The 19585-nt window shown below is 36.6% G+C and overlaps 1 protein-coding gene across 2 annotated transcripts in view; it reads left to right on the top strand.

The window, feature by feature from the left end:
* abl1 (c-abl oncogene 1, non-receptor tyrosine kinase) overlaps positions 1 to 19585 on the top strand; it is a 44394-nt gene that overhangs the window by 19009 nt on the left and 5800 nt on the right. For both annotated transcript variants that reach the window (XM_058774440.1, XM_058774441.1), the window contains 7 exons: positions 748 to 912; positions 4683 to 4978; positions 13509 to 13781; positions 16083 to 16167; positions 17961 to 18138; positions 18493 to 18677; positions 18776 to 18928. In XM_058774440.1, coding sequence (XP_058630423.1) covers positions 748 to 912; positions 4683 to 4978; positions 13509 to 13781; positions 16083 to 16167; positions 17961 to 18138; positions 18493 to 18677; positions 18776 to 18928 — 1335 coding nt within the window. The remainder of the gene's footprint in view (positions 1 to 747; positions 913 to 4682; positions 4979 to 13508; positions 13782 to 16082; positions 16168 to 17960; positions 18139 to 18492; positions 18678 to 18775; positions 18929 to 19585) is intronic.

Raw genomic sequence — 19585 nt, 5'->3', positions numbered from 1 at the left:
CTGTTTTCTGTGATCGGCCTTAAAAATCCTGATCGGAGCACCCCTATTAAAGAGTTCAGATTGGCGTTTATGTCCATGATGTTTTATGACACACGGTTGTGGTGATGTACTGTGAGCTGACCGTATTGATGATTACATTTGGGGTGTGGGTTATTATTATGGCTGGGCAATATGGCCCCAAAAAAAAAAAAAAAATCTGTCATATATCTATATATATATATATATATATATCACATCCACCCAATTACTAGACATGAAAAGAAATAAAGTGAATGTGACCATGTAAGCCTATATATTATGTGCAAAAAAGTGTTAAAATCACATTACATTCTAACATTGTAACATTACAATCTAAAAACAAAAATAATGCTTTTAAAGCAGAGGTTAAGCTAAAAGTCATTAATCTAAAAATGAAGATAATAAAAGCAAAAGCACAGACTAACTAATTGTGTCTTTTGATAACCCCATTAGTCACTTCACAGTTAGTGCTATCATAAAAATACACTTACTTTTTAAAGTTCTACACGTCACATTTATTGTCCAACTACAAATATTTCAGCAAAATGTATATTTTAGTCAGAATTATTGTGCTCTTATTTCATTGCAGATATCTTGCTTTCAGATGATGTATAAATCTTAATTTCAAAACATTGACCCTTATGACTGGTTCTGTGGTCCAGGGTCACATGTTATCATGCATTCTCATATTCAGTGTCATTTATTGTCGTTTCCCTCGTGTGTTTGCAGAAGCGCTCCAGCGGCCGGATTTCGAGGCCCCGGGTCTGTCTGAGGCGGCGCGCTGGAACTCCAAAGAGAATCTGCTGGCGGGACCCAGCGAAAATGACCCCAATCTGTTCGTAGCGCTGTATGACTTCGTCGCGAGCGGCGATAACACTCTCAGCATCACCAAAGGTGAGAAACACATCCATGCTTCATCATCCGAATAAGCACTTCATCATGACTCAGTCTAGAAGATGTCACTAATACCAGTGAACACACACCTTTTAATTATGAAAGTTTAAAGTCATTAAATTAACCATCATGTTGTATTCCGGTCATTTTGATCTGGAGAGGATCTTTTTCCCAAAAATGCTAGTTAATAACATTGGAATAAAACTTTCCACATTGGTACACTTGTGGTGTTTCCAGGTCAGAAATGACCTGCCTTCAAAAAGCTGTTTGTAGATCTATCATTATGCTAAGTGGATTAAATCCAAACACTAGATTCAATCCTTTTATCAACTTGTTTTCTTTCAATTAGCACAGGCTTTGTATTTGTTTTTGGAGCTGATTGATCATAGCCCTCATTGATCTGAGGTTATGCACCTCGATTTTTAGTGAATATCGCCAAAATTATCCGTAAATGTTTTTTTTACTCCTAAACTGAGGAGCATAAGCTCATATGTGACCCTGGAGCACAAAACCAGGGTCAAAATCTGAATAAATAATCTTTCCATTGATGTATGGTTTGTTAGGATCGGACAATATTTGGCTGAGATACAACTATTTAAAATCTGGAATCTGAGGGTGCAAAACAATCTAAATATTGAGAAAATCGCCTTTAAAGTTGTTCAAATGAAGTTCTTAGCAATGCATATTACTAATCAAAAATTAGGTTTTGATATATTTACGGTAGGACATTTACAAAATATCTTCATGGAACATGATATTTACTTAATATCCTTATGATTTTGGCATAAAAGAGAAATAGACAATTGTTGGCTATTGCTACAAATATTGATTAAAGAAACACAAAACCTGTGCTAATTGAAAGAAGTCGACAAAAAGATTAAATCCAAGATTTGCTGGTAATAACAAGATTTTTAAAAGGCCGTCATTTTTGACGAGGAACACCAAATGAGGTGAAGGATTCTAGGCGGTGCATTAAGGTATCTGCAAGACACTGCACAACCTAATAATGTACAGATCAGATTTCGTTCCTCCTGCTTTCATTACCCAAGAAACTGTTTACAATAAAGTCTCCTTTAAGATGGGCATTTTGTTCTAGTTCATACTGTTGTGTATCAACAGCAGACTGCGCATTAGTGAATGAGTTTTCTTGTTTTTATTTGGGACTCCTGCAGTCACAGCACGAGAGAAGCTGCTCTTTGTTCCGCCGTTTATTAGCAGCCGTATCAGGTCACATGTCTGACTGGAAATCCACATATTTGCTGCTCATTCTTCATCTCTCCTCCTCTTCCTTTATCTTACTCAACATGTCAGTTCTTTCCATTCAGCCTGTGAAAATCAGTGAGGGGAAGATCTACAGCCGTCCAGACGCCCGTCACTTCATTAGATAATGAGAGCGTGTGGATTCAGTACCTGGAATAAAGATATTTCACTCCGCTGTTTCATAACGAGCTGTTATTAATGCACAGGGTCTCCTATAGAAGTCATAGACAGTACAGCTTTGTTTATTTAGCAGAAGCTTTTATCTAATGCAAACCCCGCAAGCAATTCGTCAAAGAGCCAAAAATCTTCATAGTACACAATGAAAAAGTGGCCCAAGTCATGAGTCTTTATGATAAACACTTCATGAATTTGATGGAGATCAAAAATGTAAAAAAGGAGGATCTTGCGCTTGGTTCCATTCACATGCAACACGATTTCAAGTCAGTAATAGAATCCCTCAAAGAGCCAAAAAACTAAATTCTTGAAAAAAAAAAGAGCAAAAAAAAACTAAATTCTTGAAAAAAATAATAAAAAAAGAGCGCAAAAAAATCAATTCTTGAAATGCAAATAAAAGGTTGATTCTGTATTTCTCTGTATCTCTTCTGGATATATTTGTAAATTGCCAATGAAGTAAATGGTCTGTCACTGATTAATTAATTTAATTGATTAGATACACGTGTGTTGATATGTGAGGAACTAAATCGAAAAATGAACCGTTTCAATTGAATGTGAACACTGAGGAAGGTAGATTTTAATATGCACTGAGCACTTTTTTGCACTTTATAAGAATAAAAGAAGATTGCTAGTATCTCGGCATGTAATCCTTTTATTTGGATACATAGCAAATAGGGCTGGGAATCTTCAGGCACTTCACGATCCGATTCCAAAACGATTCTTGAGCTACATTTTTTCCCCAATTAATTCTTCTGCTGTGCAAATACATCTTTACAACTTTACATCTTAACCAAAATTGCAGTTTCTATGGTTTTTATTTATAGTTGGAATATCTGTGTGTCAGTACTGCCCATAGACTGTAAAAAAAAAAAAAAAAAACCTTAAAAGTAGGGTGTGAATCTTGGTTTCACGAATCAATTAAATTATGATTATCGTTATCAACTAAATATCACGATGCGTCACATTCTCAGTTTTCAATATTACTGCACATGGCTACATTTTCATATAAATTTTGAATCAAATTTATTTTGTGCAAAATTTACTTAATTTTTTTTTATTATATAAGCAGGCTACCTTTTAAAACAATTACTTATTTAAAATAAGTGTTCTTTAAGTATCCAAAAGTTTACAGACAATAGTTATGGGTTTTTCTTTTTTTCCTCAGCATTATTGCTGTTTGATTATTACTGATGAGATCATAGACAGCGGCAGCTTTAACAGGCTGCATTCAGACTAATGCACTGATCTGTTTCCATATATCAGATGTTTTGTCCTGCACTGAAAACATAACTGACTCTGTTTACATCAGTTTCATATAAAAGTATTAGAAAATGCAAGTGCAAACAAACACAAAGCGCACGTGAAAGTCTGTCAGTGCGTGAGTTTCGTGCATCTAATAGTACTGCATTCTAAACGCCGTAAATGAAAGCATATCTAAAGAAAACACGGCGGGTGGAATCACACACTGTCAAGCAATGTGCACGTGTCTCACAGTGTAAATTCTGTGCAGTGAAGCCCGCCGCGTCTCTAGCGCACATGTGCCATATGCAGGGAAAAAAACAAGCTCAGAAATATTTCTGAAATATTCAGTATTGATTCAGAATCGTTGAAGAGAGAATCGCGATGCATCGGAGAATCCTTTTTTTTTTTCTCCCACCCCTAATAGCAAACAAATTTCAAGAACTGAGTTTTTTTGCTCTTTGATGGATTCTATCTTTGATGGAGATCAGGCATCTAATGTGGATGAGCTGATCACCGACAGTTGCTAGCCATCAGTACAGCTTCACGTGAGAACATATCTATAACGGGAAGGCATGTATAAGTTCTTATTTGCGCCGTCATTTTTGCTGTGTTCCAATTAAAAAACAACTTTTCGAAGTGCATCCAAACATACTTAATGAGCTTGTGCCATGCTAAATGATGCCGTTTTGAAAAGCAATTCAGATATTTCCTTCTGAACTAAAAAGTAATGTTACTTTACTAGTTACTTTAAAAAAAGTAATCTGATTACGTAATGCTGTTACTACAAATATTGTGTTACTTCCTAAAAAGTAACTAATTACATTAGTTATTTTTTTATGGAAAGTAATGTTACGGTACTTTTGAGTTACTTTTTAAATCTTAATACTTTTTTCTTGTTTGAAAAAGTAACTCAGATATTTCCCTTTAAACTAAAAAGTGTTACTTTGTGTTTTATGTGTAATGTGTTACTTTACTAGTTACTTAAAGTTATCTGATTACGTTACTTGTAATGCGTTACCCCCAATGCTGCCGATGACCGCTTTAATAGGCATCGCTATGAGTGTGACGTAACCCGTTTCTCATGCTCTGATCAGGAGAGAAGCTGAGGGTTCTGGGATACAATCACAATGGCGAGTGGTGCGAGGCGCAGACCAAGAACGGCCAGGGCTGGGTTCCCAGCAACTACATCACGCCCGTCAACAGCCTGGAGAAGCACAGCTGGTACCACGGGCCCGTGTCCCGCAACGCTGCCGAGTACCTGCTGAGCAGCGGCATCAACGGCAGCTTTCTGGTGCGCGAGAGCGAGAGCAGCCCGGGACAGAGGTCCATCTCGCTGCGCTACGAGGGCCGCGTCTACCACTACCGCATCAACACGGCCTCCGACGGCAAGGTGAGAGTCAGCGCGGTGCTTCGGAGCGAGAGAGTGCTTCCACTGACGCTGCACAAGTTTCACAGCAGTGTAGGGATATGCCAGTATGCTTTTATCACGGTATACGGTATTATCATGATATTGAAATTTAGTTGCAAAAAAGTCTTGTCGTCGTTTAATAAGTTTAACTGAATATTTAAATAGGCCTACAATAAAGCAATACACAAAAATTTTATAAATTGTAAAATTTTACACAGATTAAAGTGCAAAAGAATTATAAAGACCAATAGGTATCAGTTTACAATAAAATCTCATTAGTTAATGCATTAACATTCACAATGAGCAGTAGCTACATTTGCAACAGAAGTTATTAATCTTTGTTAAAAAATACAACTCTTAGTTCATGTTAGCTCATTAAATAACATGTTCAATTTATTTATAAAGCACTTTAAAACAACCTTAGTTTACCAAAGTGCTGTACACAGTTACATTGTCCCAATCACACAATAAGATAAACACATCATTAGAAAAACACAGTCACAAAACATGCATGGGAAAAAAGACAAGTTTTTAAGAGACTTTTAAACTCAGACACTGACGAAGCTGTTCTGATTGATAATGGCAAATTGTTCCGTAGCTTGGGGCCAGCAACAGCAAAGGCTCTGTCACCCCTACATTTCAATCTAGCTCTGGGAACCACAATAATCAATTCAGAGAGATATGGAGGGGCAAGATTGTTTAGAGCTTTGTACACACATAGCAGAATTTTTAATTGAATACGATAATAAATCGGTAGCCAGTGCAATGATCTTAAGATTGGCGTGATGTGATTCCTTCTGCAACTACCTGTGAGCAAACGAGCAGCCGCATTTTGGACCAGTTGCAGACGATGAATAGATAAGACAGGCAGCCCATAATATAGCGAGTTACAATAGTCATGTCGTAAAGAAATGAAAGCATGAATTACAATCTCAAAACTCTTCCTGCTTAGGAAGGGTTTAACTTTTGCTAATCTTCACAGATGGTAAAAGGTGGCACTCGCAGTAGAATTAATTTGTTTATTCAGCTTTAGGTCGCTAAGCCCAGATCCTTGACCTCAGAAGAGCAATACGGGGAAAGAGAGCCCAGATCAACAGTGCTCAGATCAGTTTTCTCATTTGGCCTGAACAGAACAATTTGAGTTTTATCGTCATTCAAATGCATAAAATTATCGGTAAGCCATGCTTTCAATTCTTGGAGACAGGCTGTTAGTTGGTATAAAGCAGACTTAAATGGTATGTAAAGCTGGGTATCATCGGCATAGCAATGATACGACACATCAAACTCCAAAAGATTGAACCAATGGGTAACATGTACAGCGAGAACAATAACGGCGCCAAAGTTGATCCTTGAGGAACACCACATGAAAAATATGCTACAGAAGAGGAATATTGCCCAACACTGACTGAGAATGTTCTGTTAGACAAAAAGGGACCGAAACCAGTTATAACTTTTGATATTAACGATGTGTTGTTAAATCGTTGTTGTGGAATCGCCTAAGATTAATGAATGTTTAGAAGAATTTTTCATTGGCAGTTTGTTAACTAAAGAATTAACTAATGTTAACTAATGAAGCCCTAATGTAATGTGCGACCGAACAATAAAGAATCAAAACACTTTCAAACAATAGGGCATGTTGTAGTCACTGATCTATGTATAGTGATCAGTGGTCGTAGTCCCGATTTAAAAAGTTTGAAAATAAATAGCCTATTAAGTCTAAATATTTAAGTATTTGATGCTGTGATTAACACCATAGCGAATACATGTGCTTTCATCCAGAGCGTCTCTCACGCGCTCCGCCATGTGCTTCTCATCCGTGCTTGTTTACATCAGAGTGTGCACGCGTCCTTGATGCAGCATACAGCGGTGTTGTGCATTGTAACCAGTTGATGGGAAAAGTATTCTTAAAATGCATTCAAAATTGGAATAATTTGTTATAAATAATTATTCTCTGTATTTTGAAGTGCCCATGATAACAATATTGTGCATATTCATTATCGAGATATATAGCATTACCGAATACCGGCACATATCTATAGCAGCGATAATGACCGTAATTAGAGATAATTGAAGAGTTCAGATGCAAAAGCCTCTAAGTGCCATGTGAAATTGTCTTCTAAAATTTGCATTTTTATTAGACTCCTATGTGTAGGTTCAGTAACTTCACTTTAATGGCAATAAATAGGTTCTTTTCATTTGCCATTAAAGTGAAATAACTGAACATAAACACAGGATCCTGAGAAAAATGCTCATTTTAGAAGAAAATTCCAGATGGCACTTAGAGGCTTTTGCATCTTAACACTTCGTATCATATCATACACATCTGATTAGCAGCAGGTGAAATACACACTCTCACTAGCCTGAAATGAACTTTGAACTTACTAAAATGTTTGAGAATGCTGTACAAATAAAACTAGTTTGAAATATCTAGGGCCCTATGATTTCAGTGATGTGGAAAACACGGACGGAATCCAGTCATAAAAACGGAATTTACTGTATAACGCAGAATGTCACAGAATTTGCCAAATTTAGGAGGGATGCATCAAAAGTGTTCAGTACACTTAAATCTAATCGTGATATGGACTAGTGTCTGTGAATATTAAACCACAAAAATACTATTTAAATATGAATCCTGCATGTTCTGCGTGTCTCTGTGTGAATGAATGGCGCAGATGCACGGTTTCGTTTACTACACGCATACTGAAACGCATGACGCTCGTGGTGTTTTCAACCTCGGCCGCCTCAATATATGAGGACATAAACACTTTTATACATGATCTCTAGAACTGCTCTGAGAGTCACTTCATCAGCATTTTACTGTTTCTTTTGAGAAAAACTATCGTCATATCATATACAAACAGAAACATAAAGGTCTTCACAGCAACCCATGAAAATAAGTTTGGTTTAACTTGAAGAAACTGTGACAGAAATATTACTTAATATAATGATAGTACTACTACTACTAATAAAATTATTATTAAAACATTATTTTTAAAGGAATATTTACCAGAATAGTTACTTACCAGTATTTATTTAGCAGAAAAATGTAAATACACAAAACAGTACAATAAATGAACAAAATAATAATAAATTATACTTTTTTTTTTTTAAATAAAATAAATTAATTAGAGATGTTTTTGATTTATTAATATTTAATGAAACCATTAAAATGGAATCCGGAAAAAAAATAAATTCAAAGGGCCTTAAAAATGTAATTTTGTTAAACTTTTAATAAATTGCTGTTTAATATTTTAAGTTTCATGATTTCAATTAATTAGACTTGCTTTTTGAATATATATATATATATATATATATATATATATATATATATATATATATATATATATATATATATAATTTTTTATTTTTTTTATTTAACCATTAAACAGTCTAGAAAAATTTAAACGGAAAAAAACAGAATCTGGAAAAATTAAAATAGAAAAAACAGAATTTGGGAAAAACGGATTTCATAGGGCCCTAAATATCTATTTTTTTAAAAGCTCAAGCCCTATTCAGACAGTAATTTTTTCTCATGTATAAATAAATTTGCATGCAGTGATATCACTCATGCATTCAGATGACTATTTACTCACAGTGGAGTTCTGTGACAGCACAGAAATGCAGTTTTCATATGGTCAGTCATGATTAATTCCCTTACCCACCCTCACAGGACACGTGAAATTAATTAGCTAGTGAACTCACTAACGATATTTAGACTAGCTCATTAATTGGCTGCTGACTAGTCTTGATTTCCTCACTGTTGACACGCATCTCATTGGCTGGTGAGAAGCATCATAGCTCCCTTAATATTGCAATAGAAATTAAATGATAGTTGCTAGCAATTTCTTGAAATTGTGAATTTTCATTTTTTTTTGGCAAACCAATGCATTAACAATTATTATTTGCATGCATTGTTTCAAAGCAGCTTCACAGTAATAATCAGGAAAATAAAAGTGTTAATGCTGCAGAATTCAACTATGAAACAAATTTAATCTATAAGCAGCTCTATAGAAGACAATAGAGTCATTATTCAGCTTTATGTAGTGGGTTTAGTTTAGTTGAGTAGCAGTGTCAGTTAACCTTCTATTGATTTATTATTTTGATTTTCTAAAGTTAAATGGATTGTAGGGATGCACCAAAATGAAAATTCTTGGCCGAAGCCGAACAAAATGAAACACTGGGCCGAAGGCTGAATACCGAACACAGTTTTTCGCATTCCCCATTGCATAAAGAAGAAAAAATTAGAAAATATTACAGATCCCAGTTTGAACACTGTGCATGTTATAATAAATGTATTAATAGAGCTGTTGTAACTATTATCATTATTGTTGTCTTACTTTTCTTATTTTATTTTAAAATGCATAAAAATGTTACTGAGCAACTGACGAGTGCAGGTTTCCTCGCACTTTGGACTATGAACCCTGGCTAACGAGCAGATTTCGATCATCATACAGTAACCAGCAACAACCACCTCTTCCACTTCTCATCGGAGACATGAGATGCAGCACTGAACAGTCTCTCGCCGTCGGTGCTTCTAATGATTTTTGCGTCTTTCTCGGACAAATGCTTCCACGCTGCCGACATGTTTGCTGCATTACTGTTGTTCGGTACATATTAGGGCTGTCAAAAAAATAAATAAATTGAATTTTGGACATTCGTCGAATTTAAAATATAAATCTGCATTCGAATGCAAAAACGTTGCATTTGAATGTTAGGCGTGCATCAGGCAGCTTTATCAGTGGAGCACGAGATGTGATGACGATGTAGGTGTCGTTGCATTTTAATGTTTTTCTGAGCTTATCCAGCTGAAGCCACTAGATGCGGCGCTGCTGCGCTGTTCATTCAAAATATTGCAAAAAAAACAGAACATCAATGCGGAGAAGATGTTGTTTACATCAAAACTGAAACCAAGCTGATCACACAGAATGCATATTTATCACATTTTCTATAGAAACATCTATCAGCGTTACACTCGCGTCTCACACAAGAGAGCCGCATGTTTAGAAAGCATGTTAAATTAATGCAAGTTCAACTTTTAAAAAACATGTCTTGAGACTTTATGGCGGTTTTTCCCCATCCCACTGCGTCTCATGTTTTTAAATGAAAAAGTACTCTTTGTGATTGGTTTTCGTTCCTTTGTATTAAAGTCAAGTCACTATTATTTGTATAGCGCTTTTAACAATGCAAATTGTGTCAAAGCAGCTTTACATCAGTTTGATATAAAGCTGGGTGGCTTTATATCAGATTTACAGTATTTAGACAGGGAAATAGTTTGTCGAAATAGTGTCATTCTCCTCTGGCCAGACAAAATCAGCAGTTTAAATCAAGGCAAAAGCAGAGTCAGATTGTGCAAAGGACTCATCTGTATACATACAGTATCTCACAGAAGTGAGTACACCCCTCACATTTTTGTAAATATTTTATATCTTTTCATGTGACAACACTGAAGAAATGACACTTTGCTACAATGTAAAGTAGTGAGTGTACAGCTTGTATAACAGTGTAAATTTGCTGTCCCCTCAAAATAACTCAACACACAGCCATTAAAGTCTAAACCGCTGGCCACAAAAGTGAGTACACCCCTAAGTGAAAATATCCAAATTGGGCCCAAAGTGTCAATATTTTGTGTGGCCACCATTATTTTCCAGCACTGCCTTAACCCTCTTGGGCATGGAGTTCACCAGAGCTTCACAGGTTGCCACCGGAGTCCTCTTCCACTCCTCCATGACGACATCACGGAGCTGGTGGATGTTAGAGACCTTGCGCTCCTCCATCTTCCGTTTGAGGATGTCCCACAGATGCTCAATAGGGTTTAAGTCTGGAGACATGCTTGGCCAGTCCATCACCTTTACCCTCAGCTTCTTTAGCAAGGCAGTGGTCGTCTTGGAGGTGTGTTTGGGGTCGTTATCATGTTGGAATACTGCCCTGCGGCCCAGTCTCCGAAGGGAGGGGATCATGCTCTGCTTCAGTATGTCACAGTACATGTTGGCATTCATGGTTCCCTCAATGAACTGTAGCTCCCCAGTGCCGGCAGCACTCATGCAGCCCCAGACACACTTGTCTTTTGTACTCCTCACCTGGTTGTTGCCACACACGCTTGACACCATCTGAACCAAATAAGGTTATCTTGGTCTCATCAGACCACAGGACATGGTTCCAGTAATCCATGTCCTTAGTCTGCTTGTCTTCAGCAAACTGTTTGCGGGCTTTCTTGTACATCATCTTTAGAAGAGGCTTCCTTCTGGGACGAGAGCCATGCAGACCAATTTGATGCAGTGCGCGGCGTATGGTCTGAGCACTGACAGGCTGACCCCCCACCCCTTCAACCTCTGCAGCAATGCTGGCTGCACTCATACGTCTATTTCATAAACACAACCTCTGGATATGACGCTGAGCACGTGCACAAAACTTCTTTGGTCGACCATGGCGAGGCCTGTTCTGAGTAGAACCTGTCCTGTTAAACTGCTGTATGGTCTTGGCCACCGTGCTGCAGCTCAGTTTCAGGGTCTTGGCAATCTTCTTTAGCCTACGCCATCTTTATGTAGAGCAACAATTCTTTTTTTCAGATCCTCAGAGAGTTCTTTGCCATGAGATGCCATGTTGAACTTCCAGTGACCAGTATGAGAGAGTGAGAGCGACAACACCAAATTTAACACACCTGCTCCCCATTCACACCTGAGACCTTGTAACACTAACGAGTCACATGACACCGGGGAGAGAAAATGGCTAATTGGGCCCAATTTGGACATTTTCACTTAGGGGTGTACTCACTTTTGTGGCCAGCGGTTTAGACATTAATGGCTGTGTGTTGAGTTATTTTGAAGGGACAGCAAATTTACACTGTTATACCATCTTTACACTCACTACTTTACATTGAAGCAAAGTGTCATTTCTTCAGTGTTGTCACATGAAAAGATATAATAAAATATTTACAAAAATGTGAGGGGTGTACTCACTTCTGTGAGATACTGTACATACATGATGCTGTTTTGTTTCTAATTGTTTAAGCAACTTAATTATATATGGTTTATAAACATTAATTTAAACATTATACACTTTTTCATAGATAGTCGTGTTATTTTATTGCTTTGAAGAAACGTGCATTAGTAATATTTTCCTCTTGTGGCCTCGGGAGAGAAGCCAAAAACTTTTTTTTCACCATAAACGAAATTATGCCTTTTAAATTCGAATATTGATAATATTTAAGTACAAAATATAGAATTTAGTTTTTCAGCCATTTTGACACCCTAATACATATTATTCTGTGTTTTTCGCTTATTCAGCCAAAAAGAGCTTCTTTTTTTTTGCTATTTTCAGCCGAACATTCGGTGCATCCCTGATGGAGTGTATTCCAAGAGCATGCTGAAGTGCTCTCAGTAGTGAAGGCAGAGATGATGAGTGCTGTCCGTGGGCAGATAAACGAGTCCATGTGTCACGCTACATTCCTGCTGCACACTGATGACCGCTGCGCTCATTCCTCGCATGCCTCGGTTGCCTCACACTTCCCTGCTGGAATCTCCAGTGTAAGCCGTTAGGAATGTGCCCCAGACGCCATTTCAGCTCAACGGCTCACTTTTAACCTGCTCTGAGGTCTCAAAACGTACATAATTGATTAAACGTTTGCAATTAGTAAGGATAGCTGCTTTTAATTATTACACAGCCAGTATCATATTCCATTCAGGACACTTGACAGATAAACATGACATGAATCCAAGACCCTCCTGCCACATCTGAAGCGTATGGATGAACAAAGTATTCAAAATGCAGTTATTACACCAATTAATTGTTTAAAAGGTACATTTAAACACACTCGAATGCACTAAAGAAGCCTCATTAATGAACAACGGGTTTTTTTAACAGGAAACAATGTATCACTCTTGAATGTTACATTCTTTGACACGTAACACTTGAGTTCCTGTGCAGTTTTCAACTCTTGTAATGTTTCAGATGGATGTCTTTAGCACATTACCTTTAAAAGGATTGATATTTAAAAACGCGTGTCAAGACTAGAGATTGACTGATAATTGATATTTACATGTTTACATGCTTTGTTTTAGTAAGTCTGTGGATAAATGTAGTCTCTGAAGTGGCTTCTAAATGCACATTAAGATCATTACACAAGCTATGTAACAACTATTCATACTCGCGTGAGATTGACTCAAATCATTTTAAAAATCCAAAACATGAACTCTAAGAGTGAAAGGAACATATTAACGTGCATGTTTTTACTGTTGCAGTCCAGTGGTTTATTTAGTTGTCGTTGCACAATCAAGCAATTAATCGTGTTAAAACATTGGTTATATGAGAAAACATGAATTTAAAAAAATATACACTAATAAAACATTTATAATAAACCTTGCATATTCCTTAGAGATAAGAATAGTATTTTGTTTTCATGGTGACTTTAATGCAGTGTGTCCTGGGTTCAGCGGCCAATCGTTGTGTATTGTCACTTCTGCTGTGTTTCTGCACCGGTTATCTAGCTCACGCTCTGGTGTCTGTTCTTCTGCAGCTGTATGTGTCGTCAGAGAGCCGCTTTAACACACTGGCGGAGCTGGTTCACCATCACTCCACCGTGTCCGACGGTCTGATCACGACGCTGCATTACCCAGCGCCCAAACGCAACAAGCCCACCATCTACGGCGTCTCGCCCAACTACGACAAATGGGAGATGGAGCGCACAGACATCACCATGAAACACAAGCTGGGCGGAGGGCAGTATGGAGAGGTGTACGAGGGCGTCTGGAAGAAATACAACCTGACCGTGGCTGTCAAAACACTAAAGGTCAAAGACACAGAGACATCCAGAACGCATCACACTGCAGAAAATGATTTTCTTGCTTAGTGTTTTTGTCTTTTCTAGTGTAAATATCTTTTGAATCAAGATGCATTGACGTGACAAGTAAAATGTCTTAACGTATTAAGTCTTGTTTTCTAAAAAAAAAAAATATCAAAATCAAAAACAAGCAAAAATATCTGCCAATGGGGTAAGAAAAATTATCTTAATTCAAAGGCTAAACAAGAATATTTTTCTTGCCCCATTGGCAGATATTTTTGCTTGTTTTAATGAAAAACTAAAAAAAAATTTGATTTTTTTTTCAGAAAACAAGACTTAATATCTAGGGGTTCTCCGATCCGATATTCAGTATCGGTATCGCTCCGATATTGGCATTTTCTGCCGGATCGGATTATCGGTCAGAAGAGACCGATCCAAATCCGATATTGTGCGTATACTATTCTGTGTTATTGTCAAGCCCCACAAAAGCCACAAAAACATTATAAAACACCATAAAGTTTTCATGCACTATATTTCAAGTGTTCTGAAGCTGTTACATAGTTTAATGTGAGGTCATCCTCCATTCAGCGTTTTAAGACGATAAAACTCTCTGCAAGATTATTAAATGTTCCTAATATTACACTTGATCTGTAAATAAGGATAAATGGTTTTGCATAAAACGACTTTATCTTCGTGCTGTTTTCAAAATCGTGTTGGTGTCTGTTAGATCACAACACTGGACTAGAGAGCACTATGTTCTTAACGAGCACAGTAACTGAAATTTAAAACTATTAAAAGAAAAGGCTCAATAAACTATCGCACAGATTTAACATGCTACGCATAATATCTCTTCACTTTGTGCTTTGAACATTTCTATGCGGACTTGCGGAGCGCTGTGACTCCGTGTTGCTTCAAGCGCATCATTCTGCACTCGGGATGCTCATAAGCGCTTTGCGCCGCTCTGTATTCGGAGCCTTTCGTATCGTAATACTTTTACATAATGAAAGATTATTAATAGCCTTTCTTGTTCATCTTATCTATCATATGTTTCTGCCTCATTACTGTGCTATACATTTAAAAGAAATGTCTTTTAATTTTACAGTGTATATATAGTGTATATATAAATATATTACTTGTTTTTCATGAATGTATTACAACAATACAAAGAGCAATGTATATCATTTTAGATTTAGTCCTACACTTATTCACTTTTATTTGTTCCCCACTAAATATTTTTTCCCCACTAATTTTAGATTTTATATAATTGTGCACTCATGATTTTTCTAGAGTAACTTTTTCTACTGAATTATCCACTAACCTAGTTTATAATAGTATTTTTGACATAGATTATAATTATATATGCATTCATTTGTTGTTTTTCTTTACAATAAAGGCTTTCCTGTAGCTCAAATAGTAGAGCATGGCGCTAGCAACGCCAAGATCATGGGTTCGATTCCCAGGGAATGCAAGAGCTGATAAAATGTAAAAACTGTAACTTGAATGCAATGTAAGTCGCTTTGGATAAAAGCGTCTGCTAAATGCATATTGTAAATGTAAAGTTGTCTATATTTAGTAGATTGTGTGTAACAAAGTCATGATCAGGTCAACACACATTGAGGTATAAAAATTCAACACTGATTTGAAAAAAACTGCCCATGTATCGGATTGATATCGGCAGATACTCAGAATTTTTGGTATCGGATCGGGATCCGTTCTGAAAAAGTGGTATCGAGTCACCCCTAATAATATCTAATGCATTCAAGATGTATTGACATGACAAATAAAATGACATGACATTAAGTCTTGTTTTCTAAAAAAATAAAAATGATAAAAATGTTGTTAGTTTTTGCTTAAAATGAGCAAAAATATCTTAATTCAAAGGCTAAATTTGATAGATATTTTTGCTTGTTTTAAGCAAAAACTAACAATTTTGATAATTTTGTCAGAAAACAAGACATAATATCTTAAGTCATTTTACTTGTAAAGTAAATGCACCTTGATTCAAGAATTTTTAGACATTTAGACTAGAAAACAAAACAACAATACTAAGAAAATATTTTTTGCGCGCACAATCGTTTTTGTGGTGTTTGCTTTGAGCTTGTGTAGTTTTCCTCATGGTTTCTGAGGATGAGGCTACGTCCATGTTTACTTCTGGCCACATGACCGATCAATATAATGAAAATACTGTCAAATAATCCACATTTAGCATTGTTTTTATCTGCTGTCTATGACCCTTTATTGCATTAGAGCATGAAAATCCTTATGCAACAATGAATGCTGGTTGAGAATAGTTTTTTTCGTCTTGTGCAGGAGGACACAATGGAAGTGGAAGAGTTTTTAAAAGAAGCTGCGGTCATGAAAGAAATCAAACACCCGAACCTTGTGCAGCTGTTAGGTGAGTCCATTTGTACAGGGACTAAAGCTAACAAACTGTGGAAACGCATCAAATTTTTATTGATTATCAAATTATAAATAGTAAATCAATAAACAAATGTCACTGTATTGCTAGTGAACTGTGAAGTACTTCATAATAATAAATAAATGTAATGTATTTATTAGTGCTGGGCAATGATTAATCGCATCCAAAATAAACGTTTTGTTTACATAATATATGTGTGTGTACTGTGTATATTTATTATGTATATATAAATACACACATGCATGTATATATTTAAGAAAAATATTGTTTAATAAATTTATATACATATAAATACTTTCAAAATATATACTGTATGTGTGTCTTTATGTATACATAAACAATATACACAGTAAACATACACATATAAACAAAAACGTTATTTTGGATGCGATTAATTTAATTATTGCCCAGCACTAGTATTTATGTAATTACTGCTCAGTCTTTGTGATTTGATAATCGCGTTAAACCGTATCACATTCTTAAGCATTGTTAGAATTAATAAAAAATAAGTTATCGGCCTATAGAGTATTAGTTTCAGTTACTCAGCAGTGCTGATTTTTACTCACATTTGGGGCTTGGCCCTGCGTTTATACGTATATAAACGTGTGTGTGTGTGTGTGTGTGTATGGGCCTATCTAGATGAACATTTTTATCTTAACATAATTTATCTAGATCAACAACTTCTCAGAAGCATGATGTGCAAATGTAAAGCGCAAACATTCTCAAATTACTCAAACATCAAATTACTGTGTAAATGTAATGTGCTACATTAGTGGACAAAAGATTTTTTTTTTTACTGTAATTTGGAATTAAAAGCTATTTTCACAAAAAAGCTTGAGTCAGTTCATCAGGGTTTATTGATTGCGACTTTTTTGAGTCAACTTTGACTTTGTCTTCGACTACATTTACTTTAAATTAAAACACACACACTAGATGAAGATATGAAGTCTTAAACTCCTTTTATTAAACATCACACTTGTTTCATAAATTAGTCCAATTTAGAGATGGCGTTAATATGAAATAAGAATCATCATCGTTTCATCATTGTTTGCAATATCTAATTTTAAAGAGAGGAAAGTCACAAGAAACAGCCTTGATTTGAATAAGTGACCCTGCAGCACAGAAGCAGTCATAAGCAGTCGCAGGTATATTTGTAGCAATAGCCAACAATACATTGTATGGGTCAAAATTATACATTTCTCTTTTATACCAAAAATCATTAGGATATTAAGTAAAGATCATGTTCCATGAAGATATTTTGTAAATTTCCTACCGTAAATATATCAAAACTTAATTTTTGATTAGTAATATGCATTGCTAAGAACTTCATTTGAACAACTTTAAAGGTGATTTTCTCAATATTTAGATTTTTTTGCACCCTCAGATTCCAGATTTTCAAATAGTTGTATCTCAGCCAAATATTGTCCGATCCTAACAAACCATACATCAATGAAAAGATTATTTATTCAGTTTTCAGATGATGTATTCGCAAAATTGACCTTTATGACTGGGTTTGTGGTTCGGGGTCACATATTATTTCTTAGTTCTTAGTCGTCAAAGCAGCACTTTTGTAATCAATCCACCTTTTCTTCAACCAGTAAGTGGAAGACTTCATGCAAAAAGTCTATGTTTGTGAGTTTTTGGGCAGAACAGTATATCAAACACGAATCCATCAATGATGTTCTGGAGAAATGTGTTTCTAAATGAAGTTTCCTTCACAAAGAGACATGTGATGATCCCGAAGAGCCTATGTTTTTCTCTGATGTCAGGTGTCTGCACACGGGAACCTCCGTTTTACATCATCACCGAGTTCATGACCCATGGAAACCTGCTGGATTACCTGCGTGATTGTAATCATGAGGAGGTCAATGCTGTGGTGCTGCTCTACATGGCCACGCAGATCTCCTCCGCCATGGAATATCTGGAGAAGAAGAACTTCATCCACAGGTGAGCCAGAACACGCTTGTAGGTACTGCGTTTGTAATAAATCCAGTCGATTGTTATTAAATAGTCATTGTGTTGCTTCCTCACACTATTGTTTACAGTAGCTTGATTAATTCAAATTTAATGTTTTGCCACAAGTTTAGTTCTTAGAAACTCCTGAATAAAGAAAAAGTTTCTTGAATCATGCTGCAGCTACATTTTCAAGTTGACTAGTTAAAAATTGGGGGAAAAAACGTTCTGAAAAATCGAGATTTACATTTTTTGCCATATCTCCCAGCCCTAGAACAAAGGGACAACATAGTATTAGTAATAGTAGGAAGTGACACGTTTCCAGTTAGGATGTGGCTCTTGTTTCAGGGATCTGGCTGCCCGTAACTGCTTAGTTGGCGAAAACCACTTGGTGAAAGTGGCAGATTTTGGACTGAGTCGCCTGATGACGGAAGAAACCTACATAGCCCATGTAGGAGCCAAGTTTCCCATTAAATGGACTGCCCCGGAGAGTCTGGCCTATAACAAATTCTCCATCAAGTCAGACGTGTGGGGTAAGCAGAAGTCAATGCTGTTGACACTGAATTCACTTCCCAGATCGAGAAACGTTATCTTATGTAAAAAAACTGACATTTTTGCTTGAACTCTTTAGCGTTTGGCGTCCTGCTTTGGGAAATCGCCACCTACGGGATGTCTCCGTATCCTGGAATCGACTTGTCCCAAGTGTACGAGCTACTAGAGAAAGATTACCGCATGGACAGACCCGAGGGATGCCCAGAGAAAGTCTATGAGCTCATGAGGGCCTGTAAGTAGCTCTTCTAATCAGGACCAAAAAGGTAGACAAGCTCAAGTGTTAGAACAAGATGATTACAATTAAGAGTGACCTATTATGCCCTTTTTAACAAGATGTAAAATAAGTCTCTGATGTCCCCAGACTATGTATGTGAAGTTTTAGCTCAAAATACCTCACAGATCATTTTTCTAGCTTGTTAAAATTGCCACTTTTAAGGATACGAGCCAAAGCGCCGTTTTTGTGTTTGTCCCTTTAAATGCAAATGAGCTGGTGCTCCTTTTCAGAAGAGGGCGGAGCTTCAAGAGCTGGCAAAAACAAAACAGGACAATCTCACGCACTGAAAATGTCAGAAGCTCTCAGTCCCACTTGTGATTATGAGCTCGACAAATTAAAGCGGTCGACTTCACATTGCCTTCATATGCAATTTTTAACTACCACGTTCCTATTTACGATCATTCTGGCAGCACCAGTGAAAACAGACTGAGACGATGGTAACTTTAGCGACATTACACATGTAAGGCCGTTTCACATTGAGCAAAAAAGCGAGGCGAATCGCCGACAAACAGTGCTTTCACACCGAACGCGAAACGATTGATCGCCTTCTGCTAATTCACGCCTGCACGCTAGGTGGCGCCGACTAACAATGCATTTTTCCTCAGATATGCATCT

Source organism: Onychostoma macrolepis, chromosome 05 (genome assembly GCF_012432095.1).
Source record: "Onychostoma macrolepis isolate SWU-2019 chromosome 05, ASM1243209v1, whole genome shotgun sequence".
Classification (NCBI taxonomy): Eukaryota; Metazoa; Chordata; class Actinopteri; order Cypriniformes; family Cyprinidae; genus Onychostoma; species Onychostoma macrolepis.
This window is presented reverse-complemented; position numbering and strand designations above follow the sequence as displayed.